Source organism: Culex pipiens, unplaced genomic scaffold (assembly GCF_016801865.2).
Source record: "Culex pipiens pallens isolate TS unplaced genomic scaffold, TS_CPP_V2 Cpp_Un0107, whole genome shotgun sequence".
Taxonomy (NCBI): Eukaryota; Metazoa; Arthropoda; class Insecta; order Diptera; family Culicidae; genus Culex; species Culex pipiens.
This window is the reverse complement of record NW_026292924.1, coordinates 7,698-25,000: the sequence shown is the minus strand read 5'-3', so window position 1 is coordinate 25,000 and position 17,303 is coordinate 7,698. Positions and strand designations below refer to the sequence as shown.

The 17,303-nt window shown below is 34.9% G+C and overlaps 1 protein-coding gene across 1 annotated transcript; it reads right to left on the bottom strand.

Moving 5' to 3' along the window:
• Positions 1 to 3,180: 3,180 nt before the first annotated feature.
• LOC120415611 (paxillin) lies at positions 3,181 to 16,473 on the bottom strand. The gene is made up of 4 exons (XM_039577205.2): positions 16,233 to 16,473; positions 11,608 to 11,820; positions 3,627 to 3,860; positions 3,181 to 3,567 (listed from the first exon to the last, which is right to left on the bottom strand). Exons 1-4 carry the CDS (start codon positions 16,233 to 16,235, stop codon positions 3,484 to 3,486), a joined length of 534 nt encoding a protein of 177 aa, XP_039433139.1. The 5' UTR covers positions 16,236 to 16,473; the 3' UTR covers positions 3,181 to 3,483.
• Between the last annotated feature and the right edge of the window lie 830 nt (positions 16,474 to 17,303).

Here is a 17,303-nt window from a genome sequence, read left to right as displayed (position 1 = left end):
GGAAAAACAGATAAAAGTTCGAAAGCAACCAAAAAAATATTAATTTTCAACTGATTGAGTCGGATTGAGTAATGTTTTGAATATCTGACAAAGAAAACTGTCATTGAAAAACGTAACGCCTCTGAAAATCCAGTGAACTAAGATAGCAAAACATAACTTCTCATGTTAGGTTTTTCCTGAAGGGGGGATGTACCACGATGTACCGCGTAACGCAACCATAAATTAAATACCAGTGCTCCCTCTGGATTACTCTGTGCAATAACCCTTTGTACGACCACAAAGAGTTTAAAATGGATATTTAAATCAATTTTGAAAAATTAATCTCGCGGTCCTTCTTGACAGAAAAGCTCCTACTTGACAGCTCGTTCCAAGGGAACCACAGTTGATCCATCGAAAAAATGTTGTCTTGTCAAAAAAAATTGCATTAAAATGAAAAAAAGTGATCAGAAATGGTTTTTAATCGTGTTTTTAACCGTTGTACATAAAAATTGACAAAGGGTTTTAGTACCCAATTTTGATAATTTTTGACATTATCGTCATTTTGGTCATTTGGTCATTTTGGCCATTTTGGTCATTTTGGTCATTTGGTCATTTGGTCATTTTCGTCATTATGGTCAAAGTCAATTTGGTCATTTTTGTCATTTTGGTATTTTTTTTGTCATTTTCGTCATTTTGGTCATTTTGATCGTTTTGGTTATTTCGGTCATTTCGGTCATTTTGGTCATTCTTTAAAAAGTTTACCAAAACTGTAATAATTTATTTTCATTAAGCTAGATCTCTATCCAGATGCTTTATAAATTAATATTATCAGAAATAAATCTTGATATAAAATTTTCTGATCATCTGATTAATTCTATATGAACTGAGTAATAAATAAATATGAACTAAATTATGTTGAGTTTCTTCATTTATTTATTTATTTTTCAGAACATTTCCAAAAATTGGTTCCAAAAAGTTGAGAAGAGAAGCTTGTATTTTGGGAATTCCCGGGAAATTTACAAATTTCCCGGGAAATGGGAAATATTTTTTTACGGGAAATTGGACGCTTTTGGCAGAAGGAAAAGACCTCCCTTACATACAAGAGTTGTTAAAAAAATTAAGCAAAATGGCTTTTGAAACACGGGAAAATAAAATAAAACGAAAAGAAGTTGACTTAAGTCGGTTTAAACAAAATGTTTTGCTTGCTAAAAAACGACAAAATATTGATTATTAAATTACGAATTTCTGGAAAACTTATCCTAATTCTTTGTGAAATCAGTATAAAAAATATTCATATTTTGTGATTTCAAAAATGTGATTAATTTTTTTAAAGTGCAATAAAAAATGCTCAGAACAAAACATAAAATCCTCGAAAAAAAAAATTAAGATGGTTCCACAAAATTTTATCATGTTTTCTTTCAAATGCGACAATTCACAGAAATTCTTCTTAGATTTTACGAAATCGTCGCGATAAAAAATATCTTCTAAAATGACTCGTACTGAAATAGTAGTTTATGCAACATGTTGCAAAAAGAGGATTTTTTCAGCACGAGTCGTACATTTGTCCAAAGAGGTTCACCGAGTTGGATAAATACGACGAGTGCTGAAAAAATCAAGTTTTGCAACGAGTTCCATACAACATTTTTTGCAATTTCAAAAAACACCCATTGAGTGAAATTTTATGTCGAATTTTCATGTATTTTGTCAATAAATCGTTTAAATCAAAAAAAATGTTGAAAAGTGTTACTTTTCAAAACTCGTTTTGCAACGAGTTCCATACAACATTTTTTGTAATTCCAAAAAGCACAAACTGAGTGAAATTTTATGTAAAATTTTCATGTATTTTGTCAATAAATCGTTTAAATCAAAAAAAATGTTGAAAAGTGTTACTTTTCGAAACAAGTGCTGAAAAGTTCAACTTTTCAGCACCCATTTAAGTGCTGAAAAGTAGAACTTTTCAGCATTTGTTTTGAAAAGTGTTGCTATTCGATTCTGTTATTTTTGGTACAGAAAAGTAGGCTTTTTCGTCGTTCAAGAATGACAGGAAAAGTAAGTACAGTCATCCCACATATTCGGAACACCCACAAATTCGGAACACTTTTGTGATAATTTATCAATAACATGGCAAATGTAGCTTTTCTGTCGACCCTACTATTTTTAGGACCTTCATTTGGACATTCTTTTGCTATTTCACTAGTAAAATTAGTATTTTTTGAACAAAAAACCTCATTTCAAGACTATTTTATCCAGAGCAGCAAAACACTGCCTCCAAATTGCCTGTTCCATAATTGTGGGTTGTTATTGTGCCTCCCACAATTGTGGAACACCTGAATTTAACTGATATTTTAACAAAAAAAGTTATAAGAGGTCTGATAAAACATAACTTAGCTTGAGTTTCGTTGGTTTCAGTGCGAGAAGTCATTATTTTGTAAAAATTATGTACTCACGGAGAGAACCAAAGTTTGTTTACATCCGTAAGAAAAAAGTGTTCCAAATTTGTGGATTTCAAAGTCAATGTTTTTCTTCAAAAACTTGATATAAAAGTTAAAATTTGCTGTTGTTCGATACATCATTCGAAAGATCGCAAGAAAAGCTTTCAAATGAAGGTAAAAGCGAATCATTAAGTTCAATTATCGATTTGCTATGATTTTTTGAGCGTTGGCCGATCTGTAAACCGTTCCGAATATGTGGGATGATTGTAGTTTCACGACGGAATTGCAAAAAAATCTTTTTTTGCACCTAATTGCATAAACTACTATTTAATTATTTCATCACCTCCATTTTGGCAGCCATCTTGGATTTAAAAATTTTACAGCACTTTAGCGTAGTTTAGGGGCCATACTCAAGCTCGACAATCAAAAATTAGATTTCGTGGTTCGATTATTTGAACTGATTTTTTTCTAAGGTCTTCGGATACTCGAGTCTGGACTGTACCTCGAAAAATATTTATTAAAGTTTGCAAGATTGGAAATCACTCATGGATTACGTCCCGTTAGATTGAGGCTGACGTTCTGTAGAGGGAAAGGGAGGGGAATATGGTAATGAGAGAGAAAGAGAGAAGGTCACAAGGGATTGGGTTAACACGAAATATTGACCGGCAATTCTCGTTGCTGTGATTTTAAATTTTCAAAGAAAGAATTGAAAACTGACTGAATTGAATACTCTAATCGGTTGAAGATAGAATATTAAAAAAATACTGCATTGAGTTTCTTTTACTTTATTCATATATAAATAGTTGTAACACACAATATGACGTTAAGCTTACAAGTTCTTTTTCAAGTTACACACCGCGCGTCAAAAGCAAACGTGATGTTGTTGATTCTTTTTTTTTTAGTTCAGAGAAGTAAAGAGAGAGGACATTGAGTTTGCGTGTTTTACCTTTGTTTGATAAAATGATGATTATAACATTGATAAAGTGATATCATGATGCTGCTCTTATGTTTATAAAGTTGAGTAAATACGTTTAAAACTGGATAGAGAGAGATTGAATTTGGTTAAATTTGTTTAAATTCCGCACTTTTCGCAAATTGGCTGCTTGTCCTTGTCGGAGCGGAACTTGGAGTCCACGCCGATTGGTTCCTTGCAGAGCTGAAAGAAGTAACTTAAGATTAATATATTTTTATAAATACATAATTCTTCAAACCCACCTTGCACTTGAAGCACTCCTTGTGCCACTTGCCGTCCAGCGCGGAAATGGCCTTTTCGGAGATGGCCTTCTTGCAGCCACCGCACTTGGGCGCGTACAGCCGCTCGTAGTCGGTCGTGCAGTACGGTTTGCCGTTCCGTTCGAAGAATGTCTGCCCGGAGAGCTGCTGCTTGCACGGCCCGCCGCAGATAAAGTGCTCCAGGTGCCAGGCCTTGCCCATCGCTTTGACCACTTTCTGTTGGAGGAAAATTAAAAAAAAATAGATTTTAAGATTTTAAAGACAAATTTTCATAAAAAATCAAACTTATTCTAGAGAATTACTCCCAAAGGCAGTGACAACTCCAACCAGGTGCAACGTGTCACATGGCGTCTTGAAAGTGCCGCTGAACGTGACTAACGATCGCAGGTTCCTCATGTGGACAGAAATTTGGCAGTTGTCATCAACTTGCAAGACAGCGCTTTACATTGTGGCTTGCGAATTGGGACTCATTCATCACTTTCTCGCGTTTTTTTAGCGTTAGAGAAGTGCTAATTAGTCAGATGGTCGATGGTGGGGTTGAAACAATCAGTTTGCATGACATGGCAGAAAAAAGGAAGATTTTCTTGAACGGATGCCATCTTCTACGGGTTCTGGGTGGTTTCGAATGACGCACCTGTTGGCACGCGTCGATTCTGGTCTGAGAGAAATATGGACCATATGGGCGTGGATTGATCGATTCGTTTCGAAAGTAGTAAAATTCGTTATACTTTCTTGATGAAATTCAATAAAAAAAAGTTCAGGTGGATGGATGTCCAAAAAATGTTTTTCTTTATATTGTAAATTTGATATTCATCGTTTGCTTTTTTTAAAATATATTATAAGTATTTTTCCATATAAGTGCTGGAAAGGTCAAAATAGTCTTCCACAAGGGTAACTAGTTGGATGGAATCGTAACGACATACTACATTTTTGAAATTGAAAATTTTCAAACATTTAAGAACTTTCCAAGCAATTCTAAAACTTATCTTAAAACGTTGATTTAGATGTCCAATAACGTATCTCAAATTTTAACAGGAATTTTGTTAAGCAAAGTTTCCTTAAGATGTCCCCAATACAACCCTTCATACAAACTTTAGATTGATCAGAACCTGGGAAATTTCAATAGCCTTAAAAAATCCTTTGACTCCCAATAATCCAATCACCCTCAATACCCACAGCCAAAGCCCTGGTTGCAAAATTAAGGGAAATATTAAATTTGTAAAGTTTTGAAGCTTTGCTGTTTCCATTAGAGTTTCTGCAAATGGGAAGCGAATTCTTTTGACTAATGATTAGGGCGTTTCAGAAAATATAACCTTCCAGGAATATTTTTGAGATTGTTTTCTCTTCTGAAAAAATACATAGAAATTTCATCATTTTCAAGCAACGTTGTTCGAGATACCAACATTATATCTCACCATCTACGCCTCCTACGACTAACTTTATCAAAAGCATCAGAGCAAACCCTCAAAAATCTTTTTTTTAACGTAGGGTAGAGTAGTCATCAATGAGACACGGGGAACAATGATAAAATGGCTCTCACAAGTCGTAGTTTCAACCAATCAGGCTCATATTTGGGGGAAAGGTGTGTCTACTGGATACACGTCTGCCATATTAGTGGCTTTGGTTATGGACGCTCCCTTGAAAAGTAATTCATAAATGTTTGATTATGGGGTGTAAAAGTAAATTATGACTAAAAATTACATTTTTACTCATAGACTGCCATTAACACAAAAACTAATATTTCTCCAAATTTCTTTCGTCATTTCACAGGGCATTAGTTGGGCTACAATGTCCTTTCATTAGGTTTGGCCAAAATTTAAAATATACCCAGAATCCAAGGCTGTCTCATTGTTCCCCACCCCTTTCAGCCCATGGGTAACAATGAGACACTTTGATTTTTCTTCATTAAACTTTTCAAAATCTATGGAAATCTTTCAAAACATGAATTGGAAGTGAATTTTGGCATATTTAGTGAGTTTGAACTTCATTTAACCAAAAATATAAAGTTATCTGGTAAAATATATGGATTTTACAAAATTTAAATACTTTTTAGTATAACTTTTTTTAATTAAAGTTTCATGTTGGCAAAATCGCTCTAAAATGTTCAAGGCATGTCACCTGCAATGGAACAATACAAAAACATGATGTTTTACTAGAAAAATATTGATTTTCGTAGAGTGTCTCATTGTTCCCCAGCTGTCTCATTGTTCCTGCCAAGTGCGTCTACAATGAGACAGCTGAATAACTCTGGCTGTAGATGTCGGATCGATCTCATATTATGGTCAATGTTAGAACACATTAATAGAAAGAAAATGCAACAAAAAGCTTATTAAACCATACTGATGAAAAAATTACAAAAATCGCTGAAAGTTGAAAACCAAAAGTGTCTCATTGATGACTACCCTACCCTACACACCAAAAAATGTTGAATTTTGCAATTTTCAAAATTTGGTTGGTTGAATATTACCTCTTTTTGAGTAATTTTACCCTGGGTGATAAATAGAAAGAATGCGTGACGTGATTTTCGAATGATCCCACTTTGTTTACATCTACAAATTTGGAGGCTGTTCAAGCACAAGCATGACTTTTTTCTTACTGGTAAATGAGCTGTTTTAAAATCAGTTGAAACATCGCTAATACTAGCGAAGCTGATCCAAAAAACAGAAAAGATTTTCACTAAACCAGTAGTTTTTCACACGGTATCAAACAATTAAGACAGCTTCTGGGTAGATACAACCGCATCTACTCCATAAACAACTTCCATTTGGGTAATTCTCCGCCAACTCACACAGCAGTTGCCCCGACCCCTCTTCGATTTGCGTGAAACTTTGTCCTAAGGGGTAACTTTTGTCCCTGATCACGAATCCGAGGTCCGTTTTTTGATATCTCGTGACGGAGGGGCGGTACGACCCCTTCCATTTTTGAACATGCGAAAAAAGAGGTGTTTTTCAATAATTTGCAGCCTGAAACGGTGATGAGATAGAAATTTGGTGTCAAAGGGACTTTTATGTAAAATTAGACGCCAGATTTGATGGCGTACTCAGAATTCCGAAAAAAACGTATTTTTCATCGAAAAAAACACTAAAAAAGTTTTAAAAATTCTCCCATTTTCCGTTACTTGACTGTTAAAATTTTTTGAACATGTCATTTTATGGGAAATTTAATGTACTTTTCGAATCTACATTGACCTAGAAAAAAAAGTTACTTTTTGCGTTTCTCTTTGTTTTGTCGTCCGTGTCTGTCGCGGGTGACCATGAACGGCCATGATCGATGACGACCAACTTTTTCAAAACTGTTTTTTGGTAAAATCGCGATAACTCGTGATGTTTATAAGCAAACCCCTTATGTATTTATATCAAAATTTTTGTAATTGTCTGCTCTACAACTTTGTAGAACATTGTTATACTCTAAAAAATACCCCTGCAAAGTTAGAAAAAAACACGACATTTTAAAATGAAAAATTTTGTTCTAAATGAAAAAATGACCCTTCTTGTAGATTCCAAAAGTTAATTAAATTTACCATAAAATGACATGTTCCAAAAAATAACGGAAAATGGGAGAATTTTTAGAACTTTTTTAGTGTTTTTTTCGATGAAAAATACGTTTTTTTCGAAATTCTGAGTACGCCATCAAATCGAGCGTCTAATTTTACATAAAAGTCCCTTTGCAACCAAATTTCTATCTCATAACCGTGTCAGGCTGCAAATTATTGAAAAACAGCTCTTTTTTCGCATGTTCAAAAATGGAAGGGGTCGTACCGCCCCTCCGTCACGACATATCAAAAAACGGATTCGTCATCAGGGACAAAAGTTACCCCTTAGGACAAAGTTTCACGCAAATCGAAGAGGGGTCGGGGCAACTGCTGTGTGAGTTGGCGGAGAATTACCCATGCTCCAAAAAATATCTCAAGTCTTTTCGAGATTAATTCCTAGCGCTTCACGATGTTCTACAAAGTTGTTCCCCGGATCAAAACCTAAAAAAACCTAAGAATAGTTAAATTTGATAGGGTTCTGCGAAACTTTCTCTGAGAATTGAACATTTTCCATAGTAAAATTTTAGAAGTTCCATACTTACTTAGGTGCTAAACTTTAATTAAATGCGCTCTAAAATTTTCAGGCTAGCTTCTGAGGCAATATTGCTTAAAAATTCCCGTTGAGGTGATTGAAATAAAACACTTTTGTCTTTTCATATCCGTGAGCCACTCTATTGTAGTTATAATCTTTCAAAAATACGAATTTTCAACATAGACATGAATTGAGGTTAAAAATGAAAAAAAAAACTGAAAAATTTGATGATATGAAAACGTTTCCAAAACTGAACCAATATTTTTATTAAATTTCTTTTGAAAAATTGTAAATTTTATGATCTCTTAGAAAAAATCAGGGATTGCCAAGCATGTTAATGCTTTCTTAACAAAACAAAAAAAAATGATTTTAAACGGCGCTCAGTATAAAATTGTATGTAAAATATTTTTTATTGCAAATTTAATTTTGCGCAATTTTGTTTTTTGAGTGTGATAAGTTGAATAAAAAACGGCTATTTTTTAGATTGCAACTTTTCTGAAAAGTCCAAGGCAATATCTGTTCTCAAGATACTGATTTAAACATTCTAGAAGCCTTTTTGTAAGGACAGTTGCCAAAATTGTAAGTAGACTTGTATGGACGAACTAATGATGCAAAATGTCTTGTTTGGCCATAGAAAGGTACACACAAAGTTTCATTCAAATGAAAAATGTAGTAAACAAATCGGAGAATTGCTTAAAAAAACGAGAAAGTTGCATAATTCGACGCCAACATTTCAAAAAGCATCATGTACAAACCATGCGTTACAAGAAAAACGCATTTGAATGTTGAGCATCATTTATCAATTCCCATTTTAATATAAAAGCAAAAGAAGATGTTCTAATGATAACAAACGATGAAAACGTTGCTTTTATTGATACTTGATCATCCATATTCAATAAAACATTATTTCCGTCATTATATTAAAAAAAAAAACAAACATAACTTCTTTTGAAATCACCAACGTCTATATCACCCTTTGTTATGATTCGTTTTTCTTCGCCGAATGAACATGGCGCCTTTTGCCACTGGAGGGGAAGTTTTGTTATGATTCGCTTTTCGTCGGCAAATGTACATGGAGTCTTTTTCATGATGCTTTGTTTTCGTCACGAGGTTCATGTAGTCTTTTATTTGACATGTTGGCAGGGCTATATAAACAGGCACTGCTGATGCCAGAGATTTTGTTTATGTTACTTTATTTAAAATAATTACTAAACTGACTTTACTGAAGTAACTTTTGCTCAATTTTGGTGGAGAGGTAGCTTATTAGGAGTACTTTCAGAATATGCAATAACCCAGAAAGTGTCAAAATGTACATGATGCCTTTTGAAATGTTGCCGTCGAATTGTTACTATACAGCCATTCCACGTCAAACAGGAAGTCTCCAAATCAAAAGTGCTCCGATTTGGCTCAAATTTGGAGTGGGGGTTCTTTGGCCCAAATAATTAGACCCGTATTTTTTTTGTTTGGCGATTAGGGTGGTCCTATCCGAAATAGGGTGGTCCATAAAATTGCGTTTTTCGTCGATTTTCGTAAAAGACACATTTTTCAAAAAATCATTTCTCCGGAACGGCTGAACCAATTTTGGAGCGCCACAGTTCAAAAGAAAGGTTATTAGTTGGGCTTTTACGGAAAAATATGCTGAGGTCCAAAAAAACTAGCTGAATATTTGAAAAGGTCCTATGAAAATTTCATTTGCCGATTTCAAGGTCTCGGGACCAAAGAGCCCATGTCTGAAAATATTTTTGCCTGATTCCTTGTAATATTTTACACAACAAATCAAAAAATTGCGAATGGTCATGGTCAGGGTTACCTTGTTTGAACAGAAAAAAATCTGGCAAAAAAACTGGAAAAAAAACCTGGCAAGCCACTTTTCTCAAAGTAGAGAGCAACATTGTGTTCAAAAATAGTGTATTTTCACTTTTTATACATTGTAGCTTCACAAAATAAATATCATACATCAATGAGGAAGAAATAAAAAATAAAATTTTACAAATTGTCACTCAAAAAAATGGCAATGCCAGATTTATCTGGCAACCTGGCATCCCTGGTCATGGTCACTATTTTAAAAATCGAAAAACTGCAAATATTTCGCTTAAAACAAACTTTCGGTGGCAATATCTTGAAAACAGAGCCCTTTATAAAAAAATCTGTAAAGTACTTTTCGATTGGAAATTAAATTTTACATTAAAAAATTACGTCAAATTTGTTTTTGCTTAAATTTCGATTTTTTTTCAACAATCACTATTTTTTCAAAAATTCATAACTCGGCGGCAGATTTGTTGACCATGTTTCTCTATGGCTCACAAGTTGCGGGGTTTTGTCCTCTAAAACATATCAAAAAATCTCGAAAATCAAAAAATATGTATTTTGGGAAATTGAGTTCTTGTGAAAAAAAAATTGATAAAAAAATCTGCAATTTTTTTCCGTGTACCTATTTTTTCCCAATAGTCCTCAATAATACCTACAACTTTGCCGAAGACACCAAATTGATCATTAATTCACTCAAAAGTTACAGCTGTTTGAATATTTACGTACCATTTTTGTATGGAGAGCAGCCAAAATTGTATGGAGACTTGTATGGGTGAACCAATGACACAAAAAAGCTTCTTTGGTCATAGGGAAGGCCCCCAAAAAGTTTAAGTCAAATAAAAAAACACAAATAAAATCTATTTCCGGTTTTGGTAGAGAATTGCTCATATCTAAAAATGTTGATTTAATAGCGGAAAACGGCAAAAGTCGAACGCCTTAGAGTGATTAAAATAGGTATATTTCCCCTAGTTGATCCATCGGAAAAAAATGTCTTGTTATTTTTTTGTGTTAAATTTCAAAAAAGCAATCAGTTTAATCATGTTTTAAACCGTTGTACATAAAAATTAACAAAGGGCTTTAGGACCCTATTGCCCAACCATATGATAGTGAATAACTTATTAATAAATATCTTTGAAAGTATTTTTTTTTCAATCTGAGAAATTGGTTTGAGAGTGATGTGTAAAACGACCTCCAATTTTTGAGATTTTTTGACAACATAACAAACACCTTCATGGTGGCTCATGCGTCAACCAGGTGCGATCGACGTTTGATGGACACCGAACAAAAAATGCTGACGTTCTTTCCCCCGGTTCAGCGGGATGTCTGTTTTGGGTTGTTGTTGTTGTTGTCATTTCGTCGCCGTCGTCAACAGGTTAGTGGGTTCCGTGTGCAGCGACCACCGCCCCCGCAATAAAACTTGGAGATCATTTCGCGCCGATTCCAGAAATAGAATCTCCGCAGCAGCCCCAAGTCACGACGACGCGGTGTATTATTGCACACACAAACATTCCACTAAAAATATACACAACCGTGTGTATCGGTGACGGCTGTCCAAGTGTCCATGCCCGTGCCCCGTCCCGAATGCATGTAGCGATGCGGGTCAGAAGTTGTAAATATTTATGTTTCTAATACCCCTACTAAACAGCGTAGTAGAAAGTATCACCATCCGGAGTGACCTCAAGTTCAAGAAATTTTAGAATAGCTTTTTAGATGAATGGGGTTGAGCTGATGACAGGTGGTTATTTTGTTAAAAATAAAGCTGCCATAAACTTTTTTTAAATTTATAATTTGAATATATCAAAATTTATCATCAACAATTAAATTTCATTTTCATCGAATATAAATTTATTCAAAAGAGAATTATAGTTTTGACGCTTTCAAAGGAAAGTAAATTTCTCCTATCTTCCGTCAGTCAGCAAATAAACGATCAATTTTATTGAATTGAAACTCACCATGGTGAATTTAAAATTACCGTGGTGAGTTTCCGCTCGTTCAAATTTACCGTTTAGTAGCTAATTATGCGATTTTAAATGAGATTTAATTCTGCTGTCTGTGACAATAACTTAATATACACTTAAGATTGAACCCACCTCGGTGATCATCTTCCGGCAGGAGGCGCAGATGGCCTGCACCTTGGAGTCGTAGCACTTGGAGCACACCGGCTGGCCGTTGCTCTCGTGAAACTTGTTCTCGGTGATGCGTTTCTTGCACTCCTTGCAGGCAAAGTGCTCCGGATGCCAGGACTTGTTCAGCGCCTCCAGCATCTTGTCCTTGATCTCCTCCTTGCAGCCGAAACAGGTGGCCTGGGAACAAAAGCAAGATGAGTTGTTAATATTTTCGAAATTTTGAATTTCAAGATAATTGTTTTTGTTTTGTTGTAGTGAATTCAAGATCACAGTGGTGAGTTCATTCAAATTGACAGTTACATTTTTGCTTGTTAAAAATTCAAAAAGATTTACGTCAGATTGTCTGTGACGTTTGCTTCCATGCTCTACCATCGAAAAAACATAACCATAAACATTCCACCTGTCATGTTTGACACCTGTTGCATCTAGATTATTTCCAAGTTGTGAATGAATGTTGTCCAACGTGGGTCATAAATTCCGAAAACGTCAAACACCCTAATTTCCACAGTTTATCGCGTTCTCCACTTGAGCTAAAAGTCACGGATTTTCACGGGGTGCGTACCGATGTGGAATCGAAAGCAGCATTCATAAATTTATTCACATTTTCCCGCCCATTCAAAAGGTTGCGTGAGAACGGCTTGGGCAACAGATCTAGAGAGTGGCACTTTGTTTTGATTAATATTGGCGCTTGAGCATTTTTCCGCACGGCACACTCGATCGAAAATTTGTTGGCGTGCGTTGTGGATGTTCTGTCTGGAGAAAAATAGAGTTATTTATTGACTTGGACTCAGGAAGAAAAAAATGGTAGTCTAATAATAACTATAATGATCGTAGCTCTAAATCAAACGACGTGTGACAATTTTCCCCGAAATTTGTTAACCTGTCCATTTTACCCCACCTTTGCTCAAAACAGTTCAGCACCGGAAATGTAACCGATTTATAACCGAAACGTCGTCGGCCAGATTTTGCGTGGTTCCGCCAAAGTGTCTGGCAGCTGCTGCTGCCGGTTGGGGCGACAAACCACACCACATTCTTGGCAGTTTGTTTTGTGGAGGCAGGTACCGGAGAAGTGGTCCTTGTAATGATTTTGGTTGTACACCAATGAGTTTCGAATTTTTCATTTTAATATGTCTTTGGGGGAGTTGTTCCGGATGTTTTTGGGCAAATATCGCAACACATTTTTGCCAATTTAAATTCACGTGTTAATTTCTTGCAAATTTTAAATGAACTTAATTAGGAACATGATTTCAAAACATAACCTTATTTTTAACGTTGTTTAAAAAAGAACAGTAAAACACTCTATGCATTAAAAATTGACACCTGTTCGTCCTTTTGTATTCTTCGATTTGGATAAAACTTTTTCCATGCATTTCTTATGGTACATTTGGTGTCTTCGGCAAAGTTGTAGGTTGTGATTAGGACTTTCCAGATAAAATAGGTATAAAATCCTAAATAAGTGTGTTTAGCCTTTTCAAAAGGTTACTCCTAAATCTAAAATTTGAAGGTCATTTAATTGAAAATTGTATTTGTTTTTTTTTACGTTAAAAATCGAACCTATTTCCTTGGGGCTGCAAATGACCGCACAGGTTAAAGCTGCCAGAAATACAGAACTTATTACAACAACAACATTTTCCGCGATATCGCGAGTCAAAAAATAGGAGCTTATTAAGCTAGCATCTATATCATTTTTTTAAAAACCAGTTTTTGTCTTTAATTCTCTTATTTTTAGTTTCCCTGGAACATATGAAAAAAAGGCATTATTTGAAATTAGGATTGCTTGCACAATAATTCAACAAATCAAAAAACATAAAACAAAAAAAAATCGAAAAAACGAAATTTGAGACAATTACTCGTTTGATACTTTTTTTTAATTTGAAATTTGTAATCTTTTGTTGTTTTATTGGTTACGATAGTCTGTTAGTATAAACTGTGCACCAGGTCTAGAATTTTTTTAATTTTTAAAATAGGATTTAAAATAGAAGAATGTTTTACGTTTCATACATATTTTCATGAATGGTTAAAAATAATAACTATTACAATTTTTGTGAAAATTTACCTTATTGTGACTAGAACTTATAAACGATATTTTGTTTTCAATTTACATAAAAATAGAAGTCATTTTATTTCTTACCATAGTTTTAGAGATTTTTGATGACCACAAATTTCATGAAAAACCTTCATCGGGCTACTAATTTTTATCACATTTTTATTGTTTAAAATATCAAAAAATGGAAATTTTGGAAAAACCGAGGGGCAGAACGAACCCTTCATTTTTTGTACATGCAAAAAATTTACATGTTTTTTTAATGATTCGCAGCCTGAAAAGGTGATGAGATGGAAACATGATGTCAAAGGGACTTTATGCAAAATTGTAAACTTGATTTAATGTCGTACTCAAAGTTCCGAAAACCCGTAATTTTCATTAAAAAAAAAACAAAAAGAGTTTGAAAAACTCTGCTATTTTTCATAACTCAAATGTAAAAAAATTGGAACATGTCATTTTAAGGAAAATTGATTGTACTTTTTGAATTTATATTAACCCAGAAGGGTCATTTTTAAATTTAGAACAAAATTTGTCATTTCAAAATTTCGTGTTTTTCGTAACTTTTTAGAGTTATGTTTTAGAGTGTAACAATGTTCTACAAAGGTTTAGAGCAGACAATAAAAAAAGATGTATAAACATAAGGGTTTGTTTGTAAACATCACGAGTTATCGCAATTTTACGAAAAAAAGATACTTTTTTCTTTTCTCTTTGTTTCGTCGTTCGTGTCTGTCACGGGTATCAACAACGACCAACTTTTTAATATTTTAGATTTGTCTGAAGGTTTCCAATTTTCAATCTAAATAGACCTGGGGTGCATCCGACAGACTCAAACCCAGCACCTACAATAAGGACTGGCGCCTTAGCCCGCTCGGCCATCAGATCGATCGTCTATTTTTAGACGATGACTCAGCACTTTTCCACTCTTGCACATAAAAAAAACCAGATGGCAGCACGATGTAACGCCACGTCCCTATTATCTTCCGTCCGACGGAAGGCGTGATCAGACAAATTGCGTCTCGAAAAATGCCACCGGGGCCGTCTGGGATCGCACCCAGGCCGACTGGGTGAGAGGCAACCACGCTTACCCCTACACCACGGTCCCGTCGAACCCTAATTGGTAAATCCATGAAAAACCTGATCGAATTTAATTTAAACTGTTTCAAAAACAATTTCATTTTTTTTATTTTTGAATTAGAATTGGAAAATTTTCGAACTAATACAAATAAAAAAATCGATCAAAAAAAAATGAAGGACACAAGGCAAAAGTTATTGGATAAAAAGTTACTGCGCATTCCTTCTTCATAAAGAAGCATAAATGAATTAAATTTCGAATTTCTTAAATTTTGTCTGAAAAAAAATCTGGGAATGTTTTTCAAAGCTTGAACATTTCATTCCAACGGAAATAAACAACGTTGTTTATAAGTAACAAGGCCGTTGCAAATACGTTTCAAAGTTTATGTAGAATTTGTTTCGTCAGCATTTAGATTTTTACGAAAATTAAACGTTTTCATTCAAATGTTAAAATTATTGGTTGTTGTTTAATTTTTATATATTTTTTAAACTTAGTATTTTTTTTAAGAAGGGCTAAAAGGCCAATCACTGAACAATTTCCAAAAGGCGTCGCAGGCCGGATGAAATTATCTCTCGGGCCGTAGGTTGGACAGCCTTGAAGTAGACATTGTTGATGGTTGAAATACAGCAATCGGCGATTTTGTAAAACAAAATAGCAGTGATTTTTTCTACAACAACACTCTTAAACACCTTTTAGAAACAACCCCGCGCCTAAACGTTCTTCAATCTAACAAATCGCCAAAACATCGTTTTTTTTTCACCAATTTTTAATCTTTAAAAAGCATTAGAATCTGGAAAGTTTTCCAGATTATGTTATGAGGTCATGAAATATTTTGTTGCGACTTAAAGGCTAAAGGTAGTCAAAAAATGTGAAAACACACAAAAAATTATAAAGCGAATTGTCCTGAAACTAACAATTCAAAAAAAGCTTTATAAGATAAATGCATTTACAATACTAAAATTTAATGAAAAAGCACAGAAAACACTAGAAGTAAAATTTTCGTAGAACAAAAATTGCTCAAAAAGAGAGAAATAAAAAAAATGGAAAAAAATTAGGAGTACAAGTTTTCAAATTAAAACCGTTTGCAATGAAGACGTTTTAAAACCATTCATTATTTGTATTTTTTTAATCCAGTATAAGATTTTATATTTATTTTACCTTCGATCAAATTTTGTTAATTTGAAAACAAAACATGTTTAATTTATTGTTTGAAATATAGACTTGTTATTAAACTGTGTTTAGCTTTTTCTATGTTCATTAATTTAAGATTTTTGCTAGCAACACTAAAAAACATAATAAATTTTCTATAATCGTAACCTACCAAACCAACATTCATTGCATTTTTACATGTTTGTCTTTCACACAAAAAAATTACTTTTTTGTGTGATAGAATTCTTATTACAAATATTGATCCGTGTAGACTTTAGGAATCTAAAGGATAAAATCTTCTTCAACATTAATATGTTCACATACCATTTTGTCAAATTATTCCGATCGATCACCAAACTATTTCACTAAAAACTCTTCCTTCTGGCTTTTCCACTTTCACTTCCAGAACCCAACAACCACCGGACAACAACTGCCCAATCCCGGAGAATCCGTCGACGGAGCAGCAGAAGCAACCGTCGCCGCCGCCGCCTTTAGCACTACCACGACCGGAGAGAATCGTCAACCGACAACCGAAGCGGCCCAAGTCACGGATGCAACTGACCAGGCCACGGCCGCGGAAAAGTGTTTTTCGCACCCAGCGCGGAAACTACAACCAAGCGGGGGAAAGGGAGGAAAAGTGCCGCGGAAAAGTCGCGATTCTTCTGCTGCTGGTGCTGGGACCACCCCCGTCCAAGGTGTTGATGCGAATCGGCGTCCCCGTGACTGTGTGGGTGACAGTCAGAGCAGCGATTCTGGGAAAATCTCGGCCGGGATCGGTGCGGGTGGCCGGAAGAAGGAGGCTGGCGGAGTTGATTTGGAACTTTGTGGTGGACACGGGAGTTGTTTGTCTAATTTGGAAGCTCTGGAAGGGTTGTCCTCGGATGGTGGTGGAGGTGGTCAAGGCCAAGTTGCTGGGAAAGCGAAGGGACAGAGGAGTTTGCTGGAGGAGCGGAAGAAACGGTAAGTTGAATTTTAGTAGCAAAATTTTGATCTGCCGTCGACTAGAATAATATCGCTGATCATAATGAAAATTTAAATCTAGACTTTTTTATAGGTCCTATCAACAAATGTGAATTTTGAGTATATTGCTCTCACACCTTATGTCAATGTCCATCAGAGCAAGCGGGATACACTCAGTGTTTACATTTCGTCGCCGTCGTGCTAACTTGTCGTACGTGCATTTTGGGCCAAATTGAGTTGAGAACACCATTTTGTGCAGCTCACAATGCCTCATCTTTTGACCTTCACAGATCCCCAAAATTCGATTTCAGTCCTGAGATATGCAATGAAAACCAAAAAAGCTCCGAAAATTTTTGTCACTTTTCATATGAAAGAAGTTTCAATCTTGTCGTGCTATCTTGTCACTCCCTGAAAATTGATGTAAGTGCAAAGGGA